We start from the raw sequence: 12371 nt of genomic DNA, 5'->3' as shown, positions 1-12371 counted from the left end.
AGTTCCAGGTGAGACTCTGGGGACCCAGACTCATTTGGGGAGAAACTGGACTGTCCGGCAGCAGGCGAGGCTCGAGGGCGGCTTTCTCTCAGAGGTGCTTGCAGCAATTGCCATGGGACGCTGAGAACAAGGGGCCCCTTGGGGCAAGGCTGACGGGAAGCCATCGCTATTTGCTCCGCCCTGAGATCCCGCCCCATGAAGCCATTGCTGATTGCTCCACCCTGAGACTCCACCCCATCCAAGCTTAGGGCGGAGGCTTTGCAAGTCTTCTCCAATAAGGGTGTCTCCAGCAGAGAAGTTCTCCCAGCATAGACACAGCTGATCCTCACAGTCAATTGGCCTGGAAGTCAATTCCTCTGAGTGATACTAACCACAATCAAGGTTTAACTACAACAAGACTGTGCACACAGCCCACAAAGGGGTGCACCAAGAGTGTCCACCTTAGGTAACTGGAGAGGCTGAGCCACTGGGCCCTAGAGGACATCTAGCACACAAAGCTACTCTATTAACTCAGGGAAGCAGCAAAAATGCAGAGACAAAGAAACAGGTCACAAATGAAAGAAATGGAGGAAAGCAAACAACTGGATATAGAGTTTAAAACCACGGTTATAGGTTTTTCAAGAATTTTCTAGAAAAGGCCGTAAATTTAGCAAGACCCTCGAGGATATGAAAAAGGACCAACTAGAAATTAAGCATACATCGACTGAAATAAAAAATAATATACAGAGATCCAACAGCAGACTACAGGATTGCAAGAATCAAGTCAAAGATTTGAAATACGAAGAAGCAAAAAACAACCAGAAAAGAAAAAAGAATCCAAAAATATGAAGATAGTGTAAGGAGCCTCTGGGACAACTTCAAGCATACCAACATCCCAATTATGGGGGTCCCAGAAGAAGAGAGAGAGCAAGATACTGAAAACCTATTTGAAGAAATAATGACAGAAAACTTCCCCCACCTGTGAAAGAAACAGACTTACAAGTCCAGGAAGCACACAGAACCTCAAACAAAAGGAATCCAAAGAGGATCACACCAAGACACATCATAATTAAAATGCCAAGAGCAAAAGACAAAGGGAGAATATTAAAAGCAGCAAGAGGAAAAACAGTTAATTACCTACAAGGGAGCACCCATACGACTGTCAGCTGATTTCTCAACAGAAACTATGCAGGTCAGACGGGAATGGCAAGAAATATTCAAAGTGATGAATAGCAAGAACCTACAACCAAGATTACTCTACCCAGCAAAGCTATCATTCAGAATTGAAGGGCAGATAAAGAGCTTCACAGATAAGAAAAAGCTAAAGGAGTTCATCACCGCCAAACCAGTATTATATGAAATGCTGAAAGGTATTCATTAAGAAGAGGAAGAAGAAGAAAAAGGTAAAGATAAAAATTATGAACAACTAATATATGTCTATCAACAAGTGAATCTAAAAATCAAGTGAATAAAAAAATCTGATGAACAGAATAAACTGGTGAATATAATAGAATCAGGGGCATAGAAAGGGAGTGGACTGACAATTCTCCTGGGGAAAGGGGGGTTGGGGAGCGGGAAGAGACTGGACAAAAATTGTACACCTATGGATGAAGACAGTGGGGGGTTAAGGGCAGAGGGTGGGGTGGGAACTGGGTGAAGGGGAGCGCTATGGGGGGAAAAAAGTGGAACAACTGTAATAATCTGAAAAATAAAGATTTACTAAAAAAAGAAAAAAAGAAAGGGCAACCTTTTGGTGCACAGGACAATGCCCAACCAACTGAGCCACAATGGCCAGGGTTGGACTGGCAAGGCTTTAAAGATGTAAGAGGCAGACTGGGGATGGGATGAGATGGGATGGGGTAGGACGGGATGGGATGAAACCAAAACCTTGGGTGGAGTTATTCTACTTGAAGGGAAATGAAAGATGTCTTTCACTGAGAGGGGAGGAAGTAGAACAGGGTAGGTACAGATACAGAATTGTAAGGGGAAGAGGGAGCAAATTTGAGTAAGTTTTCCTTGAATGATATGAAGAGTCTGAGAAAACAAAAATATGGAATTATGGCAGGAATTGAATGGTTTGAAAAGAGCAGAAAAAGTGTTAGGGCAGTTACCAGTGGGAATACAATGGTGCAACTGGGAGTCAGTGAGATGACTACAAGTATTGCCAATCATGGGAGTGCTATGGGTATTTTGTCCAGTAATTCTAGGTTTTGCAGGACTGTCGTATGTATTGTAGGAAGTTTGCAGCACTGGCTCCTGTCCACTCAGTGCCCATACTGCTCCCCTTCATTGTGATAACTGGGAAACCCCACTCCTCTCCTAATGCCCGAGGGTTAAGAATCACTTAGCTGACATTAGACGGGTTAAAATTATAGCATAATCGCATCACACTAATATATCACCTTCCCCAGGAACACTCAGGGACCTAACAGCAGAGTTCAATAGTTTTAAAAAATTTAATAAGGAGACAATAAAAGAAATATTCTTAGGTTTTCCCCCATTGATTGAGAAATGTATATCATCCTCAACCTACTTCAATCGATACGTTTCCAGTAAAAGCAATTGCTAAACACACATAGCTTATTAGAGCCAAATACAGTTGCACAGGAGATTAATTATTGCCAAATAAGGCATTTTTATAGGCTATGTATGTCTAAACCCTGATCCAAAGCCTGGTTTTATAAGCTTGGCCCTTTGCCCAGGGAGGGATCAGAGTAAAAATTCCAGAAGTAGGCTAAAGTAAATCAGAGGACTTAGCTGCAAAGAGGCCCCCTGCTGAGAATCCCAGGCAGACTGTTATCCCTCACAAACATGGTTTGGGTACTTTGAAAATACAGCTGATGATTTGCCCAACAGACAGTCTTAGAAATACTAACATAATGACAGAGCCATCTATGAGGACTTGTTTATTTGCCCAAACAGAGAAAAGGTCTAAGTTAGCCCTGGACAGGTGATTCCCTTACTTAGAGCATCATCTCATAAATCAAAAGGTTGTAGGTTTGATTCCTGGTCTGGGCACATATCTACGCTGTGGGTTCAATCCCCAGTCGGGACGCATATGAGAGGCAACCAATAAATGTTTCTTTCTCTCTTCTTTTTTCCTCTCTCTCTAAAATCAATAAAAGCATATCCTTGAGTGAGGATTGAAAAAAAGAAAAAGTCTAAGTTAAATATAGTCTCTTATTAAAATAAACTTATAGGAACTGATACTTATCTCAGAGCCAGACCTCAGCTTCTGCTGATCTGGCTGTCGTGTTCCTTAAGAAATCCTCAATATGTTTTGCTAACTCATCTGATCATGACCTCAGTATGACCAGCCAATGGGCTTCAACCTGCCAATAGCTTCACCCTATTTTGACCCAAGTCTACTGAATCATAGCCCTCAATTACACCTTGGTCCAGCGATTCTTCAGGTGCAACCTCAGCCTACTTCAAATACTCCTCCCACTCAAAACACTGATAGTGATCTGTTTGGTATTGGTCCCTCTGTCTTCCCCAAACTCTTGCATAAACCTAACTGCAATGCCCTGCTTTCTAATCTCCTTTATCAAAGTGTAGCAGCACTCTCCATTCCCACAGCTATTGACCTGACATTTCCAAACATCTAAAGTAAGTCAAGACATGTCAAAAGATCCACCTGCAGTGTGGAAAGTACCAGTGGCTTTACTTTATGGTGAAGGAGTGTCAAAAATGATGTCGAACCTCACTGTTGATTTTAGTCAGGCATAAAACACTAATGAACAAAACAGAGAAAACTTGCAATATGTTTTAAGCAGGTTCTTAAGACCATATTCCAAAATCAAAGGCTACAGAAAAGATTATTTATATAGAAGCAGTAGCATCTATGCATGAAGTGGAGGTCTGGAGTTAGGTATCAAAACACTAAGAGATTACATAAAATAAAATTTCTTAAAAAAACACCAAAATCTAAGTTGTAACATATATTGTACCACCTTTAACCCTGAATGTTCTGATTGTTCATTTTGGATAGTAAATAAATTCATCTAATTATGTCAGTCTTCTGGTCTTAGATGAAACTGTTAAGATATCTGAATTTCTAAAAGTCAGCTATCAGAAAATAAATAGAAATTAAAGATAATGAAATAGCAATCTGATTAAAAGAAAAATTGTATAATTTTTTTTCATGGAAAACAATCACCTTTAAAAATATTTAACGTTAGAGGCCCAGTGTGCGACTGAAATCACGCAAGGAGGCGCCCTACTTCCTGCCGTGCGAGGAGGCACCCAATGGGCCACCGCGGGAGTCAGGCCTGACTGGTGCCGCGGGCAGCCAGGACCTGCACCTGACTTCCATCCCAGGCCCTCCCTGCCTCCCTGCCTGTGTCCGCTCCGGGGCTGCCCAAGACGGCGCAGCAGCTCAGCCAGCCCCAGGGCCCCCAGGCCCCCCGCCTGTGTCCGCTCTGGGCTGCCAGAGTCGCTGTGATGGCTCAGGCAGGCCCCCCTGTCTCTGTCTCCATCTCCGCTCCAGGCCTCACCTGCACGCACCACCTCTTTCTGTGCAGTCGTGAACCGTTACGGAGTCCTGGCCTAATTTGCATATTACCTCATATATATATATATATATAATCATATCAAATAATACATAATTTAGTTTTAAAATGTATATATTATCCCATATTTTGATTATATTGCATATGCTTTTAAAAAATTCTTTAATTTTAAGAAAATTTGACTATTTACATTTTACTTATTAATAAATTTCTCTGGCATATAGGAACTATATACAACTATATTAAGATTCTCACACTGAGGTAACACCTAAAGGGCCAATACACTATTTCTCTCACATTTTTCCCTAGTCCATGTCACACACAGTTCTCTCCCATCTCCTAGGTTTGATGTTTGGACCATCCAATTTTAGCATATGGTAAAGGGTCTTATGTTGACTTCTAGCTGCTTCAAATTTTGTCACTTTAGTGTTCAAAGAGTGTCAATTCAGCATGACCACCAATTCATTTTGAAAGATAGCATTCATGTCTTCTGTTATTTTGTATCTCCCATAATATGGGCAAAAGAAAAAAGTTCTAGAATCAAAATAAAAACCATTGATCTCCTAATTGAAAATCAATATGCTCAACTATTATAAGCCCCAAATATAAATGTGGTAATTCAATCACTTAAGTTGAAACATACCTTATCACCGAATTTTCTCCAGGTTCTTCTTTATGCAGAATATGTTGGAAATAATCTTCTATGGCTTGAGCAGTTAGAAATTTTTTTAAGTATGGGTAGTAGAGAGGATGCCGTGCTATGATGCCTATTGTATACAAAACATCACATTACTAAGCACATATGCTGAAGATTGATCAAAATGACTTGCTAATTTGAAGTCTCTTAATCTGATTATGGGATGGTGAAGGGGAAAAGAGATTTGAAGAGAGAGAGTTTAGGGTTGCCAGATTTAGATATGTCTAATTTAGGACATATCTAAACATTGCATGGGACATACTTACACTAAAAAATATTCATTATTTAACTGAAATTCAAATTTAACAAGGCATTCCTTATTTTGTCTAGCAACGCTAATGATTTCAAAGGGCATTATGAAATTCTAAGAAAATGTACTTTCATTCTTTCAATTTTTAAAACTAAGCATAAGCCAAATAGTTGCAATTTGAGAAGAGAGGATGGCAGATGATGCAAAATCAAACAAAAAATGTGAGAATATTAACTTCAAAAGACTGTAAGTTTCAGAATTCAATGACCTTGACAATCATGCTCACTGCTCTATTTAACGGGTGTGCCATGGCACATTGATGTGGTGCAAAATTTTTAAAACATGCAATACCTGACTATTTTGTCAGGGGCACTGACCTCTTTTCCCTTAAATTGTCAAATAAGAAAAATTACAATAGCCAACACAGCAATAGCCCTCTGATAAGAATGCCCTGTCTTGAACCATAAATATATAGGTCACATAAATGCAACTTACTGGTTCATCGCAAAGTAAGGGTGCATCTCCTTGGCTAATACTTGATACCAGAAATCCTTATATGCAAGTAAAGGCACCTGACTTTTAAAAAGTCATTTTGGAGCAAAACAGGTAGGTAATTATTATTTCTATTTTTTGTTGTTGTGGTTGTAAATCAATCAAAATTATACCTATTTTTTGTCAGATTGGCAAAAAAAAAAAACACATATTTTCTGGTGTGCCGCAGAATTTTAGTAATTAGTTTATATGTGCCCTGAGATGAAAAAGGTTGAAAATCATTGTTTTAGGGAATGTTCAGAAATAAAAGGTTGGATAATCCATTTCTTTTAGTTATCTCAGCTCAAACAGCTCAAATAAATACAGCAGGTAATGGTGAAGATGAAGTACACCAAACTGCCTTTGGCCATAATCCTGACAGCCTCCCAGGAATAGACAAAGTGTCAACAGAGTAATTGTTTATAAGATTTCAGATATAGGCACCTGTTATTTGTTCACCTGTATTCTTTTCAGTTTGCAAACTCACTAGACAATGGAGATTTAGGCCTACTCTTGTTTAGATATATTATTTTTCCTAAAAGACAAAGGCATTTACAGTCCACTTAAAGGCATTAATTAAGTGACAGTCTGGGTATTGGGATTTCAGTAAAGAGATGAGTAAATTGCATTCCATGAGGTTAAAAAGGAAAAAGAACCAGGGAAGGTATTCTAAGGAGAAAAGAAAAGGATCTGGCAATTTCTGGAGAGAAAAAGGAGAAAGGATTTTTAAGAGGTAGAGAGGTATTCTTTAAAAATATATAAATAAAGGAAATATATACAAATCAGGAAAAATGGAAGTGTGATAATAAGGTATTGTACTATTTAGAGAACATTAGGGAAAAGGAGATTAAAAGGGAGCTCTTGTCAACAGGCCAATTCATACAATAAGTGCCTTATAATACTATGATATAGGAGTCAATTTTCTGGCCCCAAGTATGTTTAAATGATTTATCTCTTTGTGAAAATGTATTATTGAAAGGCACAGTTCATCTGAAGCACACATTTTTGTTTGTTATGTCAGTAAGAAAATAGCTAGATGGCATTGGACAACTCAATATACCTTCACCGATGCAGTAAACAAAAACTTTCATGATCTGAATCCAAATGAAAACTTAAGTGACTGAAACCAATTCTAGAGATGTGAAAAAATGGCTTTTATAAACAAAAACGTACCTATATTTGCAGAGTTGCCTTTGTCCCCGCTTCTTGTGTAGGCCAGATCTTCTAAGCGATATGTCAGTGAGCCACTTGGTAGATCTACCAATGGAGGTATATAAGGAAATTGAAGATGGTCATATGGAATGTGGTTGTTCTAACAGGAAAGTTACATAGATCAGCTTAATTGTTCACAATCAGATCATCCCCTTTGGGAAGGCTCAGCGCTCTAGGTTGGATATGCGTTTCTTCAGAGTTCTAAGAACACTAAACATTTATGAAGCATAGATGTATGTTCTGCTTAAAAAAATACAATTTTTATATAAAACCAAAAATAAAATCAGTAGGTGACAATGTTAATTGAGATATTCATACCACTGTAAATGGGCATAACTGCTTAATTGCTAGAAAGTTAAAAATCTATAGTTTTGTTTAACAAATGGGAAGCAGAAAATTTCAGATTTTTTATCTTTATGATGATTTTGTGGGAATAATAACTCTTTAAGACTCTGTATCTCATCTTCATGGGAGACTAAAACTGTATATATAGTCACTAAGATTGAACAGCATTTAATTTAATGCAGGGTATCATGAAATAATTACCAGTTCACCAAGATCAAGGTAAAGAATATGAAAAACCAGTAAGAGCTCCTAAAAATGAACTAGTAAGAAAACCATTTCTTTCTTTTTCTTTTAAATATATTTTTTATTGATTTCAGAGAGGAAGGGAGAGGGAGAGAGAGACAGAAACATCAATGATGAGAGAGAATCATTGATTGGCTGCTTCCTGCAGCCCACCTACTGGGGATCAAGCCTGCAACCCAGGCATGTGCCCTTGACTGGAATCAAACCAGAGACCCTTCAGTATGTAGGCTGATGCTCTATCCACTGAGCAAAACCAGCTAGGGCAAGAAAACCATTTCAAACAAGTGGGAATAAATTCTCAATTGTAAAATATCTTCAAAGATAATTTCATAAGCATAAGGTAATTAAAATTAGGCCAAGAAGCACATGTACAATTATAGTATTACCCCTTTGAATATATAGGCAGTCTTAATGGCACAGGCTAGTAAGCCAAGACAAGCAGAATAGGGAAACTGAGACAGATAGAGGGCCAAGCAGTTTACAGCCATCTAGTAAATTGCAAAATCCTATCTTCTGTATCCAAGTACACTTAAGAGTAAATGGTATGCACTTCTCCCCAACCAGAGAAAATACAGCTTAAATCACCCAACTCAGGGAGATAGACAGCAGAAATCCAATTAGTGCCACTAGTCATCCACACCCAAGGACACATGAAGTTAAGGGAATAAATCTCACGTTGGTTCATTAGCATAAAGTTGAAAAATATTCTATTGAGATCCTCCCCTAAGACCTCCTAGACTCCCAGCCTTTAAAAATTCTCAAGAAGGAGGATCCTTTCCTTTCCTCCCCGCACCTGTTCTTCCCCCACAGGCATGCGTCTCCTAAACTCCAAAGGACCTCATGAGACTTGCAACCAGGGCAGTGGGCAGTGGCAGTTCGTCCTGAGCTAACCCCCTGAACCTGTCCCCAAGGCCCCCTTTTCTCTGACTTAGTGAGCCAAAGCAGCCCCATCTGGGCTCATTTCCCCACCTAGTCTCCCTCCTGTTGCCTCTTCTGTCCTAGGCCCTTCCTTGTTTCATTGTGCCCCGCTCTCATAAATGTCTCTAAAAACCACCTGGACTCCTTTGTGAAATCTTTCCTGAACGAGGTCAGGAACCCTCACATTTCTGCCTGGCCCTAGGCAGACCCGCTCAGGGCCAGGCCCCCTTTCTGGTAACACGCACTTTGCACAGCTACAATATGCACAAATTTCTGTTACCAAGATTAACACCAGCCCCCTAACAACACAATTCCTGTTTCAGTTACTGAGGAAGGTTAGTAAGAAGCTAGAAAAATTCCTCAGTAGGTGGAATAGGCAAATTGAGACAGCTGACCAAAAAACGCAACAACTAGCTGAGCAATTTACAGCCAGATACAGAAGGTCCCCAGGGTGGAAAGCCCTGGGTGCCTAGCAAGGGGCAAAACTGAGAAAAACAAGGACTTCATCCCCAGAGTAACTTCTCCTCCCCTGACTTTTCCTCCCTAGGAGATAACATCTAGGCCTCAGTTGCATTTCAGCTCCAGGACCAGAAAAGCAGCAAAACCAGACAAATGACTCCTTACCTGCCTCAGGACCAGCTACATCCCAATATATATAAAAAGCCAGGGCCCTCATGACCAGACGGGATGACCGAACAGTAACAGTAACAACCACACAGCAGCTGCATGGGGTGACCAGGCCGGCAGGGAGGTTAGTGAGGGATGACCAAATGACTGACCACCAGCAGGCTGCATGGGGAGACCAGGTCAGTGAGGGGGATAGTTAGGGGCAAACAGGCCAGTGGGGGGCAGTTGGGGACAACCAGGCCGGCAAGTGGGGGCAGTTGGGGGTGATCAGGCCGGCAGGCAGTGGTGGTTAGCAGTGATCAGGCTGATGGTGGGGGCACTTAGGGGTGATCAGGTAGTCAGGCAGGCAAATGGTTAGGAGCCAGCGGTCCCAGATTGTGAGAGGAATGTCTGGATTGGAGAGGGTGCAGGCTGGACTGAGGGGACCCCAAATCCCTGTGCATGAATTTCATGCACCGGCCCTCTAGTTGACTAATAACCCCCTGCCCTGGCACCAACTAATCCATGGAGACCATGACCCTGAAAGAGCACACCTAGAAAGCTGATGAATATTCTATTGAGACACTCCCCTCACACCTCCCCTAAGACTTCCTGCCAAAGTGTCCTACATACTTGCCGTATCATCTTTACAGATGCTAAAAATACACTGGAAGAATAAAAGTAATGAAAAATGGAAAGAATAACTAATTTGGCAGAACATACCAGATAGAGAGTATGAACATACCTTTTAGGTCATCAGCTATCTTGGGTAAATTTGGTGAAGCCAATGTGTCCTGTGTAAAGATGAGATCTTCGTGGAAGGTTTCAATATGCTCTCCATTAATCAAGTGGATATCAATCTGAAAAAAAAATTGTTAAGCCAGGAAATGGGGGGAAAAGATTGTATAAATAAGAAGGGACTTATAATTTTGTTTAATTGGAATATTAATTGGTCAGTTCTTGACTCCCACCTTAGAAGTTCTGTTTTTGAAACTAATTCTAGTTTTTTAAAAAGTTCTGCTTTTATGGGACTACATGAAGCATATTGCTTTTTCATTCTTCTCAGTGCAAAACAAACAAACGAACATACAAACAAATAAACAAACCAACCCCAAAACCTACAAACTTCTCTTCTGCTTCTGGGTAAGTATTCCTATCTCAGTTCTGCCTCTGCTTGTTGACGGGGAGGAGAGTGACAATGAACTCTGATAGTCTGGGGAAAACTAAGGTAAAGAAGCACTAGCAAGTAGAGCCCTGAGGCTGACACTGGAATCAAAGACTCTTTATTTCTTGTATATTAATGGCTGCCTCATCAGTACAATTTCCCTGAAAGGGCATTTCCAGCTCCCTCACCCAATCCTCAGAGAATTCATCTGAGGCACACCTCTCAAGTGCCAGAGCCTCACAATGGAGCTTTCTGTGTCATAACTAGTCAGTCTCATCTTTGAATCAGGGTGTGGTGAACCTGGCTCACACATCCATGTACAGTCAAGTCACACTGTGGCAGGGAATAGCATGTCTTAAATTTACTTATATGAAAGCATTCATTTATATAAGCACATGAGGGTGGAGCCATGTCTTTTTCTTCTTTTTGTCCTAATGCCTAGCACAGCCAGCACCTGCAACATACAAGCTCTCAATAAATGTACTAAACTGTATGAGTTTTAGTTATTTCCAAGGTGGCCCATGCAATTATTTTTGATCTTCCTCATGACCAATGCAGGTGTTGTGAGAATCCGAACCACGCTGTATAAAGTAGGCAAGTAGTAACTATCAGCTGGAAAGGTATTCTGTGCTTACCCCTGAATTATTTTTTTGTCTCCATGCTGTTCCATCTAAACAAAGGGAAACCTTATTCTCCTCCCATCCTGTCCAGCCTGCTTAAAATTGCTGCTTAGTTTTTCTTGTTTAAGGGCACTAAGGCAAAACAACTGACTGAACTGTGCCACTGTTACTTTAATATGCAAAGGAAGGATTGGTGGCTTGTTGTTTTTTGCCATTGCAAGTTCTGGACAAAACCGAGATCCCTGACAATAACAGGTTTCAATAATGTTAGATGGTAATTTGGCAAAAGTGGATATGGTGCTTACTTACAGGTTCTTATTCAGCATATGTTCCTTCCAAATGTTGAGAAATATACTGAAGCAGATACATTTGAATATTTGTTCTGATAAGCTATCTTTCAAATACTTCCAGATGGAGACTTTCATTAGCTGGTAATTAGCTTAATATACATTTCCCTATTGTTTATGACTTCATAGTAGCCTCTGAGGAGCTAATTAGGGGTTATCTTTTTATTAATGGGTGAAGAGGAAGCTTTTTGAAACCAATTGATAAAAGTGAGTTGTAAATCTCTTTTAAAAATTAGCTTTAAGTTTATGCCATATATTGGCAGCCCTAGAAACTCCTTATCAACTTGTTATGCCCCAAATTTCCAAATTTATGGTAACTATATAAAAAATCTGCAGGTGGCACTGATTGGTGATACTACCCACTCCATTTCCATCATGAAACAGTTCCATCATTTCCCATAACAAGACTGGGTCACCTAATGTTTCAATACTATCTCTCCTTTTTTAAAATATGTTTTATTGATTTTTTACAGGGAAGAAGGGAGAGGGATAGAGAGTTAGAAACATCGATGAGAGAGAAACATCGATCAGCTGCCCCCTGCACACTCCCTACTGGGTATGTGCCCACAACCAAGGTACATGCCCTTGTCCGGAATAGAACCTGGGACCCTTGAGTCTGCAGGCCGACGCTCTATCCACTGAGACAAACCCGTTAGGGCATTAATACTATCCTATCTAATAAAAGAGTAATATGCAAATTAACCATCACTCCACTACACCCACAAACCATGCCCACAAGCCAATCAGGATCGAGTATGCAAATTAACCCAATCAAGATGGCTGCGGCCACAGAGAGAGCAGGAGGGAGGCTTGGGTTTCCCCGGCGATAGAGGAAGCCAAGCTTTCTGCACACACTGGCTGGCCCAGGCCTCCGCTTAAGGCTACAAAGTTTCAATTATAGAAGATAAATTAATCCCAACAAAAATGGTGGCAGCCACGAAGCTGGA

The 12371-nt window shown here is 40.5% G+C and overlaps 1 protein-coding gene across 1 annotated transcript in view; it reads right to left on the bottom strand.

Annotated features, from left to right (window-relative positions):
- LOC308250944 (uncharacterized protein) overlaps window positions 1-12371 on the bottom strand; it is a 92389-nt gene that overhangs the window by 20289 nt on the left and 59729 nt on the right. The window contains exons 16-18 of the mRNA XM_080673920.1: window positions 10038-10152; window positions 7142-7225; window positions 5134-5257 (exon numbers count right to left, since the gene is read on the bottom strand). Of these exons, the coding sequence (XP_080530046.1) occupies window positions 5134-5257; window positions 7142-7225; window positions 10038-10152 (323 nt within the window). The remainder of the gene's footprint in view (window positions 1-5133; window positions 5258-7141; window positions 7226-10037; window positions 10153-12371) is intronic.

Source organism: Plecotus auritus, assembly GCF_963455305.1.
Source record: "Plecotus auritus genome assembly, chromosome: 6".
NCBI classification, from domain to species: domain Eukaryota; kingdom Metazoa; phylum Chordata; class Mammalia; order Chiroptera; family Vespertilionidae; genus Plecotus; species Plecotus auritus.
This window is presented reverse-complemented; position numbering and strand designations above follow the sequence as displayed.